Source organism: Suricata suricatta, chromosome 14 (assembly GCF_006229205.1).
Source record: "Suricata suricatta isolate VVHF042 chromosome 14, meerkat_22Aug2017_6uvM2_HiC, whole genome shotgun sequence".
NCBI classification, from domain to species: Eukaryota; Metazoa; Chordata; class Mammalia; order Carnivora; family Herpestidae; genus Suricata; species Suricata suricatta.
In genome coordinates, this window is record NC_043713.1 from 73,535,927 (window position 1) to 73,555,465 (window position 19,539).

Consider the following 19,539-nt stretch of genomic DNA (forward strand, 5'->3'; position numbering starts at 1 on the left):
ATTTTAAAATAAATAATAAAAATATAATTAAAATGTTCAAAATAAAAAGTGAAAAAAAAGAAGAAAATAATTGCCCTAGATTGGTTACTAATAGATTGTAAAAGCAATACCTGGACAGACTAAACTACATCCAAGTAACTAACAGCATCCCAGAACAAAGTTCAAGAAGATTAATAAGAATATAAAATTTTCAGATAGCTAATAGGAATGTAAAGATATTGAGACAAAGTGAAACTCACAATATCTGGAGTACAAAGATGACCAGGCAGCAAAGAAAAAGGAAAACATGACCAATGATGAAAATAATCAAAACCAACCTGGAACTGAGACGTATGTTGGCATTCGCAGAGTAATACATCAAAACTGATATCATAAGCTATATTCCACCTGTACAAAAAAGGTAGGTAGGTAGATGGAAGATGTTTTAAAATACCCAGACAACAGTGGAAAACAACGGTGTCTGAGACCAAAATGTACTGAATGGGCCCTCAGCGGCAGCCACTGCTTAGACCAGACTCTGCGTGCTCGTGCGCCTCACTCCGCTTCCTTTGCAACCGTGTCTGACAATCCCGATATGGCTGATAGGGAGGAGTTCAGTAAGTCAAACTTACTGAAGATACTTGCTTGCTTCGGCAACTCCTATCCCAACCTGAAGAAGACAGAAATGCAAGAGGACAATCTACTGCCTTCAAAAGAAACAACTAGAAGCAAGCAGGCAGAATGTAATGAGGTGTATACTAACAATATGCGCTGTACATTCCACAAGCATTGCCTACTTATTTTACTGCTTCTAGCTGTTTAACTGTAAGATGCAAAGAATTAGGATCAAGTTTAAATGACTGCTGCCCCTTTTTACATCAAAGAATTGAGGACTGGGGCACCTGGGGTAGTTCAGTCAGTTAAGTGTCCAACTTCAGCTCAGGTCATGATCTTGCAGTCTGTAGGTTTGAGCCCAATGTCTGTGCTTAGAAGCACAGAGCCTGGAGCCTGCTTCCAATGCTGTGTCTCCCTCTTTCTCTGTCACTCCCCTGCTTGCACTCTGTCTCTCTCAAAAAATAAATAAATAAACATTAAAAAAAGAAAAGAATCGAGGACTACCGACAACAAAGGCCACACCTCCCATCTGCCTGTCTGGCTGGCAGGAAAGGAAAAACACTTGCATGTTGGTGAAGGAGGAAGCTAGCTAGGACAACAGTGAGATCTAGAATAAAATTCAAGCTGTTCCAAGATGGCCCACAGGCCATAAAATGCAGTTTAATCAGAGCATTATTTTTTTGTTCAAATGATTTTAATCAAATGGAATTCATAGTTTTATTTAAATGTTTGTTTATTTTTGAGAGACAGAGAGAGCGTGAACAGGGGAGGGTCAGAGAGAGAGGGAGACACAGAGTCTGAAGCAGGCTCCAGGCTCTGAGCTGTCAGCACAGAGCCCAATGCAGGGTTCGAAATCACGAACTATGAGATCATGACCTGAGCTGAAGTTGCTTAACCGACTGAGCCACCCAGGCACCTTGCACAATTTTTTAAATATGTAAATAAAAAGTTTTAAGACCTGAAAAAAAATAGGATGGGATTAACAGCAATTAGACATTACAGAAGAAAAGATAAGTGAACTTGAAGTCACAGTGACAGAAATATCCAAAATGAAATAGAGAAAAGAGGGAGAAATTTTTTTTTAATGGAAAGAGTGTCTTTGACCTATAATTGAACATCAAAGAACAACCTCCAGTGTGCTGATATATGGGTAGTTGGAATCTCTATAAGAGAGAAGAAAGGTAAGGAAAGAAAAATACTTGAAGGGGCACCTGGGTGGCTCAGTCAGGTGAGCACCTGACTTCAGCTGAGGTCATGATCTCACAGTTGGTGGCTTTGAGCCTCGCATCAGGCTCTGTGATGTTAGCACAGCCTACCGTGCATCCTCTGTCCTCCTTCCCTGCTCACACTCTACCTCTCTCTCTCAAAAATAAATAAATATTTTTAAAAAGAAAAAGGGAAATACGTGAAGAATTAATGGCCAGAATTTTTCCAAACTTGAAGAAAACTATAACCCACAGCTCAACAGAGCTTAATAAACTCCTAGCACAGGAAACATGAAGAAAACAACTCCAAGCCCCATCATAATCAAGTCTCTCAAAACCAGTCATAAAAGAGAAATCCAAAGGAGCCAGAGGTGGATGGAGGCGGTGAGGGTGGGCAGAAGAACAGGTTACATGGAGAGGAACAAAAATAAGGATGAACACTGGATTTCTCATTGAAAACAATGTAAGTGAGAAGGCAGTGGAACAACAACTTTAAAGTCAGAAAAGAAAAACCATCAACATAAAATTCCATGTTGACAAATTCTGTTGGCAAAAAGATCTTTCAAAATTGAAGGCAAAATAAAGATATTTTCAGATACCCAAAACCTGAAACATTGATTACCAACCACTGTGCAGTATAAGAAATGTGAAAGGAAATATTTCAGGCAGATTAAAAATTATACCAGCTGGAGATCTGGATTTACACAAAAGGAATAAAGATCACCAGAAGTGGTTAAGTATAAAATTTTTTCTTTATTATTTAAAACTTTTTAGAATATGATGGACTATATAAGCAAAAATAATATATTGTGGAGTTGGTAGCATAACAGGTAAAAGTTAAATGCATGGAGGGGCGCCTGGGTGGTTCAGTCGGCTAAGCCTCCACTTCGGCTCAGGTCAGATCTCATGTTCGTGGGTTCGAGCCCCGCGTCAGGCTCTGTGCTGACAGCTAGCTCAGAGCCCGGAGCCTGCTTCCGGTTCTGTGTCTCCCTCTCTCTCTGCCCCTCCCTCTCTCATGCTCTGTCTCTCTCTGTATCAAAAATAAATAAAAACATAAAAAAAAAAAAGTTAAATGCATGGTAATAGTACAAAGGCTGAGTGAGTAATAAATGTAAACTGTTGCCAGGTTTTTATACTCTCTGAAGTACTAGAATATTACTTGAAGGTACACTGTATTGGGTAAAGATGTTTAATATAAACTTTATAGCAACCACTAAAGTAAAAGAACAAGTACAGATAATAAGACAACAAAAGCAATAAAACAGTCATTTAAAAATATTGTATTAATCCAAAAGAAGTCAGATAAAGGAGAGCAGCGAAAAAAGGACAAATAGCAACATGATAGCCTCAAATCTAATCATAACAGTAATCACGGTAAATGAAATTGGCTGAAACACTACAATCAAAAGGCACCAGTTGTCAGATTGAATTAAAATACATGATCCAATTACATGGTGCTTACAAGGAGCACATTATAGATATGAAGCCAGAAAAAGATTTAAAGTAAAAGGTTGGAGAAAGATATACCTTATAATTGTCAAAAGAAAGCTAGAGTAACTATATTAATACTAGACAAAAGGTGCTTTCAGAGCGAGGAATATTCACAAAGAACACTATTTTATAATGATAAAGGAGTCAAGCAACAAGACATAGTAATCCTAAATGCTTGTGCATCTCATAAAAGATCTTCAAAACTCATGAAGCAAAACTTGATAGAACTTCAAGGAGAAATAAAACAGGGGCACCTGGGTGGGTCAGTCAGTTGAGCATCTGACTTTGGCTCGGGTTGTGAGCTTGCAGTTTGTGAATTCAAGCCCCAAATCGGGCCTGCTTTTGTCAGCCTGTCAGCGCAGAGCCCACTTCGGATCCTCTCTGCCCCCCCCCCCCACTTGTGCTATCCCAAAAATAAATAGATGTTGGAAGGAAGGGAGGGAGATAACACATCCACAAGGGTAGCTGAAGATTTTAGTACCTCGCTCTCAGTATTCAGTAAAACAAGTTGTCAAGAAATCAATAAGGACATAGTTGCTTGAACAGTATTCTCCTCCAGCTTGACCTGATTGGCATTCATAGAACACTCTATCCAGGAGAATATGTATTCTTCTCAAGTACACGTGGAACACTTACCAAGGTAGAACATATTTGGGGACATAAAAACAAGTCTCAGTAAGTGGATACAAGGCATACAAAGTATGATCTCTGATCTCTGTTAATTAGCTAGGGCTGCCATAACAAAATCCTATAGGCTGGGGGGCTTAAACAGCAGAAAATTATTTTTTTTGCAGTTCTGGAGGCTGGAAATCCAAGGTCAGGGTGCCAGGATGGTTGGGTTTGGGTGAGCACTCTTCTGGCTTGCAGACAGACACCTTGCTGTGTGCTCATGTGGTCTTTCCTCAGAGTGTGCACACTCAGCATGCTCTCTGGTGTTTCTTCTTAGGATACTCATTCCATCATGCGGGCCCCACCCCCGTGACCTCAACAGAATTATGTCCCAAAGACCCAGTCACCAAATACCATCAGACTGGGGGTAGGGCTTCAGCAAGTGAACTTTTCCGTCCCTGACAGATCACAGTTGAATCAAATTCAAAGTCAATAGCAGAAAGATGTCTAGAAAATTCCCAGATACTTTAAAACAAAAATAACACTTCCATGCATCAAAAAAGAAGCCAGGTAGGAAAACAGAAAATATTGTGAATGAAAAGAAAGTGAAAAACACTGAATTTATGGAATGTTGCAAAAGCAGTACTTAGAGGAGGGATTACAGCTCTAAATGCCTAGATTAGAATAGAAGAAAAAGGTACCAATGATCTAAACTTTAAACTTAATAAACTAGGTGGAGTGGGGGAAGCAAATTAAAACCAATTTAGTAAACAGACAAAAGGTAACAATGAAGATCAAAGCCAAAATAAGTGAATTATTTTATCTAAGGGTAGAGAAAAATCAGGGAAGCCAAAAGCTCATTTTTAAAGACCAAAAAAAGTTGGTAAACCTCTAGTCAGACTACGGTGTGCTTGAGTGGCTCAGTCAGTTAAGCATCTGACTCTTGGTTTGGGCTCAGGTCATGACCTCACAGTTTCATGAGTTCAAGCCCTGCATTGGGCTCTGCACTAACGGTGTGGAGCCTGCTTGGGAGTCAGTCTCTCTCTCTTTCTCACTCTCTCTGCCCTTCCCCTACTCATGCTGTCTCTGTCTCTCTCAAAATAAACTTTAAAAAGAATTTTTTTTAAACCTCTAGCCAGACTAATCAGGAAAAAGAGAACTAAAACCAGTATCAGGAATGAGAGAGGGGATACAATGTCTGCAGGTATTGCAAAGGTAGTAAGAGCCCACTATCAACAACTTAATGCCAGTAAACTTGACAGCTTAGATGAAATGGACCGATTCTTTGAAAGACACAGTCTGCTGAGGCTCACTCAAGAAGAAACCAATAGCCTGAATAGCCTTATATTTATTAAAGAAACTGAAAAGTGTCAGACTGGTTTTCAAAGTACTTGCACCAATTTACATTCCCACCAGTGACATCCTTGCCGACACGTGGTCATGATCTGACTTTCTGCACAGCCATCCTCATGGTTATGAAGTGGTATCTCATATTGTTTTGATTTGTATTTCGCTGATGACTAATGATGTGAAAAATCTTTTCATGTGCTTATTGGCCATTTGCATAGTTTCTTTGGAGAAGTATTTATTCAGACTATTTAATTGTAGGAGTCCTTTATATATTCTAAATACAAGGTCCTTACCCTACATATAATAGCAGGTATTTTTTCCCATCTTTTGGGTTAGAGACTTTTTTGATAGTGCCCTTTGAAGCACAAGTTTTAAATTTTGATGAAGTCCAATTTTTTGCTTGTATCTTTGGCATCATGTGTAAGAATCCACTTCCCAATCCAAGATTATGAAGATTTATTCCTGTTTCATCTAAGAATTTTATAGTTTTAGCCCCAAATTATTTTAATTTAAATTAATTTAAATTAAATGTAGAATTCCGTTCCTGTTGCACTCCCACATATTAAGTGCTCGTGTGGCTAATGTCTACCCAGTTCAGATACAGAACATTTCCATCATTGCAGGAAGTTCTTTAGGACACAAACACTTTATAATAACATAGTAGTTGAAGATGAGCTAAGGACTTAAATAGTTTACAAGAAAGGAAACAAATGAGTGAGCTCACGTATACAAAATTGTTCAGGTAGTTAAAGAATGTTAACTTAGAGATTGCATTTTGTTCAGGTAGCTAAAGAATGTTAACTTAGAGATTGTATTGTTCATTCCCTAGCTGGACAATGACTTCTTCCTTCAGGTTTTAACATAGAAATCATGCCAATGATGCCTTCCCAGCCCACCCTATTTAAAATTTCAAACCAAGTCTTTTCACTTCTTGCATTTTCTCATTAGCTGTTACTATTAATATCCATTTAGCTTACTTTTCTTGTTTATTGTTGGCATCCCCCCTCTTTGTACAATCCATGAAAGCTTGTTTTATGCACCATTTATGGGTCTTCCACTGCCTAGAGTGGTCCTATATATAGCAGAAACGCAAATGTATGCTGTTGTTAAATGGAAGCTGACATGGTGTAGAGGAGATACCTTCATACACACTATGGAGAGTAAATTGGTATAATCTTGTTGGAAGCAGATGTGTAGTATGTTAATGTCTCAAAACTGTGCTTGCCCTTTGACCCAACATTTCTCTTTCTAGGTGTTTATCAAAAGGAAGTAATTAAGGATGTGCACAGGGATATGGCTGGAAGATTCAGCCAGAGCAGAATGCTTTTATCTTCAGTCAGGAGAACTCTTGAACTGACATTGGAAGGGATGTATCAACAAGAACTGTTTTGCAGAGTTGTTCAGAAGAGACCTTCCTATCTTTCCTAATGCCTTACCGTGTTAAAATATTGTCTCATTACAGACTTTTCTGAGCTCCTTTCTTAAGAAAAATTAAAACTTGCCTATCCATTTTTCCACAGGTCCCTTAATATGGACTTTGAAAATCAAGATAAGGAGAAAGACAATAGCAGTTCTACTGGGCCTTTCAATGGCAGCAGCACCAGTAATAGTAAGGCCTTTTATGTCCACTAATATCCGTGCATGCACTGCTCTTAATTTGACTGTTTCTGTAACTGACTTAATTTACTGGGGTTAAGGATTTACATTTGGTGTAATAATAAAATCTAATCTGTATGGTATAATTTGTAAAAATTCTTATGTTCTGAATCTGCAGAATGGATTTCTTGTATGTTCCTGTTAACTCATGCCTAAAGCTTACTGCTGAGACTCTTTATTGTCCTAAAAATAAATAGGATAGATAGGTATCTGCCTGCTTAAGACTTCATTTATATCCTTTGGTGAGGTTGATAGTTTTCTATGTGTTGACCATGAATTCATTCAGTGATTCTTGAAGATAGTTAACTTGAAGTACTTGTAAAGCTAAGTATTGTGACAACCGATAGTAAAGATTTCATAAGAATACTTGCTTTATAAAAAATAGAAGTGTGCTATATGGCAAATGTTTGGCAACATTGTTTATGATAGCTAAAAAGTAGAAGCAACTCAAAGATCAATAAGCTAGTGGATGGATAAAGTATGCACACGAGGGAATACTGTTCAACATTAACCAGAAGGAAGTGCTGATACATGTCACAACATGGATGCACTTGGAAACATTATTAAAGAAGCCATACAGGAAAGACCACATATTGTATGAGTCCATTTATATGAAATTCCCAAAAAAGGCAAATATGGAGAGACAAAAAGTAGATTTGCACTTATGGGGCAAGTACTGTACAGTTAATATGGATGAATATATGTTATGCCTCAGTAGAGTTATATAAAATTGGTGACATTTATTATAAAGAGAATTGAATTATAAATAAGGAGTCTTGATTTGTTAATCAGCTAGGCTCCCATATCTTTTATATATATTTTTTCATGTTTATTTACTTCTGAGAGAGGGAGAGAGAGAAAGAGAACACAAGTAGGACAGGGACAGAGAAAGAGGGAGACACAGAATCCAAAGCAGGCTCCAGGCTCTGAGCTGTTGGTGCAGAACCCAACATGGGGCTGGACCCCACAAACTATGAGATCATAACCTGAGCTGATCCTTTACCATCTGAGCCACCAAGGCGCCCTGAATATTTTGTTAGATATTTTGAAAGCTGCAGAAGTACAAGAGATTGTACCCAAGCTGTCATATAGGCAGTGTAGCCTAAGTACTTTCTCAGGTGCTGAGACAGAGAAAGCAGATACCACTTTTTGTCCTTAGAACAGGTACTTTCTCTCACAGACCCTTCCCATAGCCTCAGACTACTTCTGAACCAGCATCTACTATCAGTAGATCAGAGTAAGCACTAGAGATGAAGTCATTTTGACATCCATGTACAAAGAGAGGAAAGAGGCAAGTCAGGGTGAGCCACAGTGGGCCAGTTTAATAAGGGACTTCCTCTCAGACAAGATGAATTTGACTTGAAATTTGAAACTGGGAACTTGCATTGCTTGGAGAAGAAGGCATTCTGGGTGGGAAGAGCATATAAAAACAGGCACAGAGGAGAGAATGAGCATGACTGACAGGACAGACTGAAGTCACCACCTAAGAGGAAGGAAATACCAAGGATCTAATATAAAGCTAGAATACTGACGGAGAATTTTAGAAGTTAACTTGTTAAAAGATCACTTTCAGTTTCTCTAGTTACCACCCCATCAGCCAAATTACATTTGCCTAGTTTTCACCCAGTTAAATGTGTTTGTTGTCCCCAGCAGTGTTAAGTGGGCATTACAAATCTAGTAAGTAGAATCATTGAAATATAATGAAGCTTTTCTTAGGACACAGATTCTTGTATGAGGTAAAATACCGTACCAACTTACTGGGAACCAGGTAAAACCCAGTGTCAATATCCAATTTCCAGGTTAAATTATTATAGAGCACTTATCTTCTATCAACATTTTAAGCCTATCACCTTATACAATTGAAATTCCTTTACAGGTCGTGTGTTACATAGCCTATATGCAAATGATGTACTTAAACCAGATTATAAATCCATTGTACATTCCATCACAGAAACCTAAGAGGAATTGACACTGTGTGTCTAAGTACAATTTTATCCTCAATAAATGGTTGGGTCGGTCCGTGCAATGAAGGGAGGTTACCTGGTGACGTCAGTTTTCTATTTCTCATTACTGGCATCTGAAAGGTAGTAGATGCTTATTTAAATAAGCATTTTCTTAAATCTACCTCCTGTGTTATGCTAAATTATCCTCACAAATGTATGTCCTCGATGCTTCCTCTGGGCCATGGATACCAAAAGGACTAGACAAATTAGGAGAGAATGCCTTCCATTTCCACATAATCGGGGAAAACAAAGAAACGGCTGCTGCAGCAGGGAGGGCCAGTACTTGATCATGGAGCACGGCACCATTCCACATTGAAGGGATGGCGTGGGAAACAGGGTACACTTACAAATGAAAGAAATAATAACAGCCAGAAAGGTGAACAGAGAAATACAAGAGATCAGGTAGGTGCTAACGAGATTGAAGTCCTGAATGATAACAATTAAGGGGAAGTTCTCAGCAAAGGAAGGTATGAATTTAAGTTTCAGATTTTGGCCAGAGTGTTCTGAATTGACTGAAGGAAAGAGTGTAGCTAGATGAGGTGGTTTTTAAAGGTTGTAGAATTAAAAATAAATAAAGGTTGTCGTTGCTTACTCCCAAAATAAGTAAGAATTAAGGAATTTGTGAAAAAGACAGGAAAATGAGTGATGTGCAGCTACATAAATAGTATGGATGTTGCTCATAGTGTTGAGCAAAAAAAGCCAGATGCAAAAAACAAAAAAAAATACATCCTAGTAATTGAATGCATGTAATCTCAAAAAACAAGCAAAATAAATATTAGTATTTTAGGATGTGTGCTTGGGTAGAAAACATCAAATACAGCAAAGAAGGAAGTATAAAAGCCAGGGCAGTAGTTCCCTTTGGGGGAAAGAGGAGTGACCGGGAGACATAAGAAGGACTTCTGGGCTGGGCAAGGCTCTGCTCTGACCTTGGGGGCAGTAGCCATTTGATCATTGACTGAACTCTGGATTTCTGTTTTATGTACTTTGCTGTCTGCGTGTTATGTTTTGCAATAAAAAGAGTTAGAAAGAAAGTGGGGAAGTAAGTGGGCCCCTCCGGGGCCTCTCTGATTTTCCCTTGTTCTAAATCCTGTCTCATCCCTTCATCTGCTCCAAGAAACCTAGGTAGGTATTTTTTCCCCTTCATTGAATCAGTATTAGGTGGGCTACAAAAGGACAACTCCCACCCTCACCCCCATTATCTGACATCTTGAAGTCCTCTACCAGACTTGCTACGTGATTTATCTGAACTGTGAAGACTGTGCGATTTTTTTCAGTCCCTCATGTTACCTACTGTATAATACAGTAAATAGTCAAAACATGCCTCTCTCATGGAGGTTTTAAATCAGTAACTTTCTTAATGATTATCAGTAATACATTGGTATATTGTATCTATTTCATGACCATATATTTAGCCTTGCTCACTGAATGCTAAAAATAATTTCTCTGTACATATTTTTTTCTATCACCATGCCTGTTTCCTTTGTTTTGAGACTGCCTTCCATCTCTTTGTGCTCCAGCAGCTTCTTGCTTTTGTCCTAAATCACCTATCTCTAGGGTCCGCCTTGAAAAGAAAACCATGCCTATTTCTTATGATAATTTTGGCTTTAAAGGTAATGCCCCCTGCATTTGAGTAACTCCTCTTAATTATGAGGAGTGACTGACAGGTCAGATTAACGTCACCACCTAAGAGGGAGGAAATACCAAGGATCTAATATAAAGCTAGAATACTGATGAAGAATTTTATTTTGTTTTGAAGTCACTGAAATTTCTAAGTAATTAGCTCCATCTCATTCAGGACCATTGTCCTGAAGTGTACAAGACCTTTAGGAAGTGTACAATATTAAAATTGTGTAATTTTTTTTTAGTAAGCATATTGTCAGCAACTTCACTTCCCCTGTGACATTGCTGTTTGATAAAGTCCCTTAGGCATTCTTCTATAAAACTAATGGATACTGTGTCTAATACCTCTTGGTTTAAAATCTGTGGTTCAAAAAACAAAAATCTATGCATTCTTATCTAGTAATTCTAGAAAGGCTCTTTGTATTCACCTTTGCATTTTAATTGCAGACTCACCTTCTAAAATTTAGATTTATTATAAACAAATACTGCTCATATACCTGACTTACTAAACAGTTTATGCTCTAGCCAGACATTTAACTTTATGTGCACTATCAGTGCGGAGCCTGACAAGGGGCTCAATCTCATGAACTGTGAGATCATGACCTGAACTGAAATCAAAAGTTGGATGATCAGTTGACTGAGCCACAGAGGTGCCCCTCTGTTCATATTTTAAACCAATATAACTACAGACTATGTGATGCTTTATTTTACAAAAGAGGGATGTTTTAAAATTTACAGCTTTTTAAGATTTGTTTTTCATCATATAATAATGACTTATTTGAGAAACCATTATTTTCTGTTGTGAAAGGCACCTGAAAACTGTAGACACTTTAAGTAAGATACCCCCTACACACACACACACACACACACACACACACACACACACCACACCACACCACACCACACCACACCACACCACACCACACCACACCCCCATCCAGAAAGAGAAGTTTGACTGCAGTTCTGGCCAGGGGTCTTCTCAAGAGCATCTCCATTTGTCTTGACACATAGATCATTCCTCCTAAATTGAAATGCCCTATTCCTAAGTGAATTGTTTGACTCATCTATCTAGCCAGTAAGAAGCAATTTTGTTTTGTAGAAATATTTAATAGTTTATTTAACTAAAATTCCTAAATAGCTTTCTTTGGACAGGTAAATTCAAATACCAAAAAGCCATTTTTAAATATTGGTTGATAATTACAACCCTTTGTGCCTAGTTATGTTCATCCTGATCACATATTTTATTCATTGCCTTAATGAAGAGATGTTTACTTCTACTACTTCTTAAAATTTTTTTTAATGTTTATTTTTGAGAGAGAGACACAACATGTAAGCGAGAAATGGACAGAGAGAGAGAAGGAGAGAGACAGAATCTGAAACAGGCTCCAGGCTCTGAGCTGTCAGCACCCAGGCATCCCTAATATTTCTTTATAATAGCTCCTATGGACGTTTTTTTTTACTCCACTCAAGAACTTTATATCTCATCCGTGTTAATTTGGAAGTAGATAGCACACAAGATTAGTAATTATTTTTCCCCTTTTCATTCAGTAGTTATCAGATTGTGCCATGTTTCTCTTCTCTAGCAAATACTAAATGTTCCTAAACTCTATATGCAAAATAAAATTTTGTAGGCAGTTTTCAGCTGGGCCTAACACCCAGAAATTTCAAAGCTCCCCAGGTGATTCTAATGAGTAACCAAGAATTGAAAAACACAGTGCTAAAGTACCCAAGTAATTGTTTTCCCCCATTTATCTCCCATTCCTTAAAATGTTCTCATAGAATAATTTTTCTGATTTTTGGTTTTCTGATGTCTTGTTCCCTCCACTCCCCCACTCCATGCAGAGTCAGTCCTCAGCAACAGTGAGGAAGAGTGAACATGAGTAAATCTGTAGATAATAATGAGAAATGATTTTAGTCAGTGGGTTTAAACTACCTTTTGCCAAACCAGTACGAGACGACAACGGTACTCAGATTGACTAATCTGAACTTTTACTACCTATTGATGTTCTTGGATGTTTGTTTTCCTTCCTTCCCTCTCTCCCCCTCCCCCTCTTCTTCCCTCTCTCCCTCCCTTCAGCCTATCAACCAGATTGTTAGGACCAGGAAGTAATAGTTCAGTTCAACGAGCATTTGAGAACCTGCTCTAATGAATGCACCATGAGGAGAGCAAGGAGCACATAATCTCAGTGGGAAGGAAAGAACGAGAGGTCCTAGATAATCTATATCTTATATACTGACTCCAAACTGTGTGCACTTTGTTTTTTAAATTTGTTTGTTTGTTTGTTTGTTTTGAGAGAGAGAAGGAGAGGGAGAATCTCAGGCAGGCTCTGCGCTATCAGCACAGAGCCCCACTTGGGGCTGCATCTCACCAACTGTGAGATCAGGACCTGAGCTGAAGTCAAGCGTCGGATGCTTAACCAACTGAGCCACCCTGGCGCCCCATAGACTGTCTGCATTTTAATGGGTTAATGTCTCTGAAGTACATGGGCACAGTACGTACCACATAAGTCCTTAGTATGTCCCTTTTTCTCTTTCAGGTATCCAAACCATTGACTCTACCCAGGCCCTGTTCCTTCCAATTGGAGCATCTGTCTCTCTCCTAGTAATGTTCTTCTTCTTTGACTCAGTTCAAGTAGTTTTTACAATATGTACAGCAGGTAAATGAGTTTCTCTATTCTTTTTTCTTTTAAGTTTATTTATTTTTGACAGAGAGAGCGTGGACACACAAGTGAGAGAGAGGGAGAGAGAGAATCCCAAGCAAGTTTCCCGCCCTGTCAGCACAGAGCCTGACAACTTGGGGCTCAGTCTCACAAACCTTGAGATCATGACCTGAGCTGAAATCAAGAGTCAGATGCTTAACTACCTGAGGCACCCGGGTGCCCCATGTTTCTCTATTCTTAAACATTAACCTAAAAGGAGGGGGGGGAGAATGTGAGTAGGGGAGGGGCAGAGAGAAAGGGAGACACAGAACCCAAAACAGGCTCCAGGCTCTGAGCTCATGACCTGAGCCAGATCGGACATTTAACCGACTGAGCCACCCAAGTGCCCCTCACTTCTTTTTTTTCTTTTGAATGGAAGCCAACGTAACTTTGTGATTCCACTGGAAATTGAACCCAAGATCTTCTTTGTACTTCTTTTTAATCATCATTCAAAACTTAAGATCTATACAACATGCCATGCAAGTTTTTCTTCATACGTGTGGCTTTTCCTCCCCAACTTCTCCTTGAACCATTGGATACCCACATCATCAGTTCAGGACTGCCAGCACAGTCTGAACAAAAGCCCAGGGGTCTGAAAACGGGTGAGCTTTATGACACCAGAACAGGACCACTCTGACTCCTTGTGTGGAGTCACAGCCTAACCAACTGAGCCGTCCGGGTGTCCCATGTTTCTCCTTGTCTGCAAAGTATTGAGAAGGTCCAGTGTGGCAGAGAGTCATTGGCAACCCCCACCAATGTTTCTATAGACAGACACATTGATAACTAATCAAAGTAATTTGTCAACCCTCTGGTCAGTTTTCAAGCCAAGAGATGATGGAAATGTATAGAAAACATCAACAAAATGCTAGACATGTTAGATCATCCCCTGGCCCACTATTTATCTTTCCATGTTAAGATAGAAAAGAATAAGAAAACCTGTCTGCACTTCCCATTACTTCAAGTCAGGTACCTTTTGTTTTTCAAGATTTCATCTGTGCAGTGCTAACGGAAGATACTCTTCTCTGTATCTACTTACTGAGAAAAGTATTCTGGTCAGTGTTTCCATAAGTCATGCCATTTTTCTTATAGGTGTTAAAAAGAAACAATAAAACTTAACCATATATTTTCTTTCTCTAGTTCTTGCAACAATAGCTTTTGCTTTTCTCCTTCTCCCGATGTGCCAGTATTTAACAAGACCCTGTTCACCTCAAAACAAGTAAGGACTTGAGATTTTTCTCTAAATTATAAATGTTTTTATCTCACACTTGATAGCGTTGTCAGGAGTCTAAATTTCTGGTATGGACCAGAGCATACAAATGCCAGAAGACTGGGAAGGGAGACGGTTGATCCTTAAGACTAGAAGATAGTACTTCTTTTGCACCTTTTTATAGGAGAGGAAATATAAACAAATCTTAGGAAGTTGATGTTGGTGAAATATGCTTCCTTCTTAGATTATTGAAAGATGAGCAGTTTCATTTTAAAGCAATGCTTTTGTCCCTTGACTAGTGAGTTAATACGATGTGATTGACTCAAACATTCTTTGTCTTTCATCTTTGGTGACCTAGAATATATACTAACCACTTAGGTCAAAACCCAATGTACACACCTTTCACACCTTAACTCCTAAAGTCATTGCTTCATGCACACCAAGTGCTCTGTTCATAGAGATGCTGTATGTACTTAAGGAAACCAGTCAGTAGGGGCAGCTGATTTTCCAGGAATTGGTGATAACCAAATAGAGTATCACCATTTTATAAATACATGTTCATCGGCACCCAGTGGATAGAACTATTGACCTTCTTCGTTTTGCTTTCCTTATAAGAACAAAACTTCTCCTATAGTCTTCTTCATTCTCCAAAGATTGGTATTGTCACTTTAAATTCTAAACACCCATGTTGATAATTTGGGATAAAAACTACAGTATCAGAGGGGTGCAGAAGGATAATTAATTCCCCTGCATTTTCTGTAGCCTACTCCAAAGAGGTTTCGTTGTTTTCAATTTCTGAGAGTCTAGGTATTGCCTGCTCTTCTAATCTGACCGTGATGAATTCTGATCATGAAGAACCAAGGGAGGGTTTGATTATTGAATGTAATGTGTCATCTGTTAGTCCAATAAATGTCATGTGTTTTCCAGGATTTCCTTTGGTTGCTGTGGGCGTTTTACTGCTGCTGAGTTACTGTCATTCTCTTTGTCTGTCATGCTCGTCCTTATCTGGGTTCTTACCGGCCATTGGCTTCTCATGGATGGTAAGTAACATGTAACAAGGTGAAGTTTTAATATGGTTGGTACAGTTAAATTTGTCCTCCCTTCCTCTACTTTTTGTGTTTTAGTAATATTTCCTCTGATTACCATGAGTATTAGGTGTCCAGAGGTGGTGGTACTTACATTCTTAAGATATTTTTAATAATACAGCTTTTTTGGGGTTTTTAAAAAAAATTTTTTTTTACATTCATTTATTTTTTGAGAGTGAGACAGAGCATGAGCAGGGAGGGTCAGAGAAAGGAGACATGGACTCTGAAACAGGCTCCAGGCTCTAAGTAAGCATTCAGCACTGAGCCCGACACGGGGCTCAAACCCACCAACTCTGAGATCATGACCTGAGCCGAAGTCAGACGCTTAACCGACTGAGCCACTCAGGTGCCCTGATAATACAGCTTTTTGAGAAGTAGTCCACATGCCATGTAATTTTACCTACTTGAAGTACACAGTTTAGTGGCTTTTAGTATATTCATGGAGTAAAATCATAATATTATATGACCTTTGTGTCTGCCTCCTTTCACTTACCATGATGTTTTCAAGGTTCTCATTCATGTTTAACCTGAATCAGTATTTCTTTTTATGGCCAAATACTATTCAGTGGTATAGATATGCCAATTTATTTGTTCATCTGTTTCTACTTTTTTAGCTATTATGAATAATGCTACTTTGAACATTCATAAACAAGTTTTTGTGTAGACTCTATATTTTCTTACATAAATGGAATACTCTAATATATATGTGAAATGTCATATATGTATTATATGCAATAGACTCATTTATGTAATGATGTAAATACATGTCTATATCATTACATAAAAATGTATCCTATATTTTTTTAATAATTTCAGAGTATTCCATTGGATGTTGTTTACTGCTGGGCCCTTAGATTGCTTTTAATCTTCTCTTATAAATAACCCTGAGGTTAACATTCTTGTTCCACCTCATGGTGCACACATCAGATTACTTAATAAGATTATTTTTCTATGGATGAGTTCCTAGATATTAAATTTCTAGGTTAAAGGGTTTTCATATTAAAAAATTTTATCTGTTATTATTATACTGCCTTTCAGAAAGCCTGTGGCAGTTTACACTCCTGTCCATCGCACGTGAGGCTTTCCCTTCATTGGTGATGATAATGATGAAGTAATAGTGGCAATAATAGCTAACATTTACTGAGTGCTTCTTATGCACTGGGTGCTTTCCTGGGTGATTACATGGATTAATTCATTTAATCCTGGAAAATCTTTGAAGTAGGTACTATTGTTGTTCCCATTTTATAGACAAGGAAACAGAGTTCAGAGAAGTCCCTTACCCAGTCACAGAACTCCTGTGTCTACCTGAGCCTTACCAAAATATCTTAGAAGGACATTTCCCAAAATCCCCCTTTACTCTTTTCTCTCCCTTAAGATATTTTTCAGTTTTTCTTAAAGACCATGTAAACACCTCCATCTACTTTCTCATCCAGTCCTGCCTTTCGTCTTCACAGTTCACTTTCCTGATCTCAAGAAACTTTATCTAGGGGCGCCTGGGTGGCTCAGGCCATGATCTCATGGTCCGTGGGTTCAAGCCCCACGTCCGGCTCTGTGCTGACAGCTCAGAGCCTGACGCGGGGCTCAAACCCACAAACGTGAGATCTGACCTGAGCCGAAGCCGGAGGCTTAACTGACTGAGCCACCCAGGTGCCCCAAAAAAATAAATTAAAAAAAAAAAACTTTATCTAACTGTTGCTCTGCCCCATGAAGTCTGTTCACTTTCTCCTTTCCTCTGGTGTTTCAGAAGGGAAGGAAGTTAAAATACAAAAGATGATTTTATACTGATTATAATACTATCTAAAGAATTTTTAAAGGAGGAATTTAAAAATCAGAGAGTATAGGTATGGATTGCACTTAACTCTCGTATACATTCCAAGCAACCACAAGGCTAATCAAGACCTTGGAAACAGCTCTTTGGAAGCAACTGCCAGGTTCTGAGAGGCTCCTGTCCACTAAGCCACTGTCCCTGCAGCTCTGAGGATGGCTTGGCTTGGAGCTGCCATTCAGTGTTGTCTAAGCACAGAGCCAGCCAGAGCGACGTTTACCGTCCACGCCTCAGATTCAGGAGTGGCTCACACGTGTATCACAATGTTATGCTCATGGTCAAATCAGATAGAACCTGACAAAAAGGATTTTAAACTTTGTGCGCATCTGTGATCCAAAGTCAGTAATATAGTCTTTGAAAAGGATGAAATTTTAAACCTTGAGGAAAACTAAAAACTTATCCTTTTGTTTCAAGGGACTTTTCCCCCCTCATAATTTACTTTGACCAGTTCAACGATTTGAAATTTGTGTGTGCCAAGCTCACTAGGGAAAATCTCTAAGACACTGAGTGTTAGGAGGGAGCAAGCTGTCGAGTGGGTTGAGAGCTCTGTAAAGCGATAGGCAGACGGCACATGCGATTTTAATCATAGATGATAATTACAGAGAAAGTGCTTTTAAACTGCAAATCACACAAATATCAGGTATACTTCTTAAGCAAAAAATATTTTTAAAAACAATAAGACAAAATTATGGTGATGGAAAACAGGCAAGTGGTCGTATGGGGAAGAGGGTGTGACTACAAAGACATAGCTCAAGGGTTACACTGGGATGAGACAGGTATGCTGCACACTGAGGTGCTGGTGGCGATGTAATCTCTGCATGTGTTAAAACTCACGACCTGTGTAAAAGTTATCAATAGTGCTGTTTATTTAATCTTCAAATGCTACACATTCATAAAATATTTAATACTTAAATATTACATAAAATATAAGTACATAATTTTGTATATATTTGTTGTCATAGTTGTTGTTCATTGCTTTTATTGAGTCCCTACCATATACCAAGCTATTGAAACTCAAAAGTAGTTTCTGGGGCACCTGGGTGGCTCAGGCAGTTAAGCATTTGACTCTTCATTTTGGCTCAGGTCATGATCTCCTGGTTGGTGGGATCGAGCCCTGCATCTGGCCCCACGCTCACAGTGCAGAGCCTACTTGAAACTCACTCTCTCTGTCTGTCTGTCTGTCTGTCTGTCTGTCTCTCTCTCTCAAAATAAGTAAACTTAAAAAAAAAAGTTCCATGAGGTTGCAGACCAGATACCACTTAGATTTATATAAGAAGCCCTTAATGAGTCAGAATGGAAAACTGTCAAAAATATATGCCTGACCATGTGATAATTCACATTTGCTAATTTCTGACTGTTTGGTCTCTTGTTTTAGCATATTAAATTGCCTTATAAAAAACATTTCTGTGATCACTTGCTTTGGAATGTGCATAAGCATCTTGAAGTCCAATGTTTAGGATTTTTAATTGGGTTTTATTTGTTTTTACTTTTGTTTTCTGAGAGGGGGAGAGGGAATCTTAAACAGGCTCCATGTGTGGGTTCGATCTTAGGATCGACCATGAGATCATGATATGAGCCAGAGAGTTGGACCCTTAACCAACTGAGCTACCCGACACCCCGATGTTTAGGATTTTTTAGCTCCCAGAGCTATTTCATTTCCCAAATATAGTATCCGTGCTTGCAGTATTCTTATGGATTGGTGTTTGATACTTCAGTGCTTGTACAAGGCGTTAAAGAATAAGTTGAGAAAAAGAAATTACATATCAAGTCACACAGTTGCTTGCCCAGCTTATCATAGAAGAGTAAATGCGTATTTTTATTTAGTGGGCATTAAGGGTACTGGTGAAGTAGCAGGTGTGCGCATTTGACTTTTCCTGAGGATAACTCCTGATTTCTGCAGAAGAATGACTTGTTAACCTTACAAGCATTTAGGTGATTTTGAAAGACTTTCATAGAGCATAATCTCTTTTTAAATCTGTGTTACAGAAAATTAAGGAGTGAGTCTTAATCATGATAATGATTGGAGTAGAGATAGTAAATATTAGTCCATTCAATCTCATAGCTGCTTTTAAGATTATATCCTTCAGTCTAACCTAAACCAGTACTTCCTGCTGAGGAAGCAGACAGCACAGATTCCTCATCTACTGCTCTTGAAAAAAACTATTTAGAAATGCTGGTGAGTTGGCTAATACCTA

General features: G+C 38.6%; 1 protein-coding gene across 2 annotated transcripts in view; it reads left to right on the plus strand.

Annotated features, from left to right (window-relative positions):
* The window catches only part of SPPL3 (signal peptide peptidase like 3), a 134,058-nt gene that overhangs the window by 103,465 nt on the left and 11,054 nt on the right, over positions 1-19,539 (plus strand). For both annotated transcript variants that reach the window (XM_029921970.1, XM_029921971.1), the window contains exons 3-6: positions 6,770-6,858; positions 13,066-13,185; positions 14,365-14,443; positions 15,362-15,474. In XM_029921970.1, the coding sequence (XP_029777830.1) occupies positions 6,770-6,858; positions 13,066-13,185; positions 14,365-14,443; positions 15,362-15,474 (401 nt within the window). The remainder of the gene's footprint in view (positions 1-6,769; positions 6,859-13,065; positions 13,186-14,364; positions 14,444-15,361; positions 15,475-19,539) is intronic.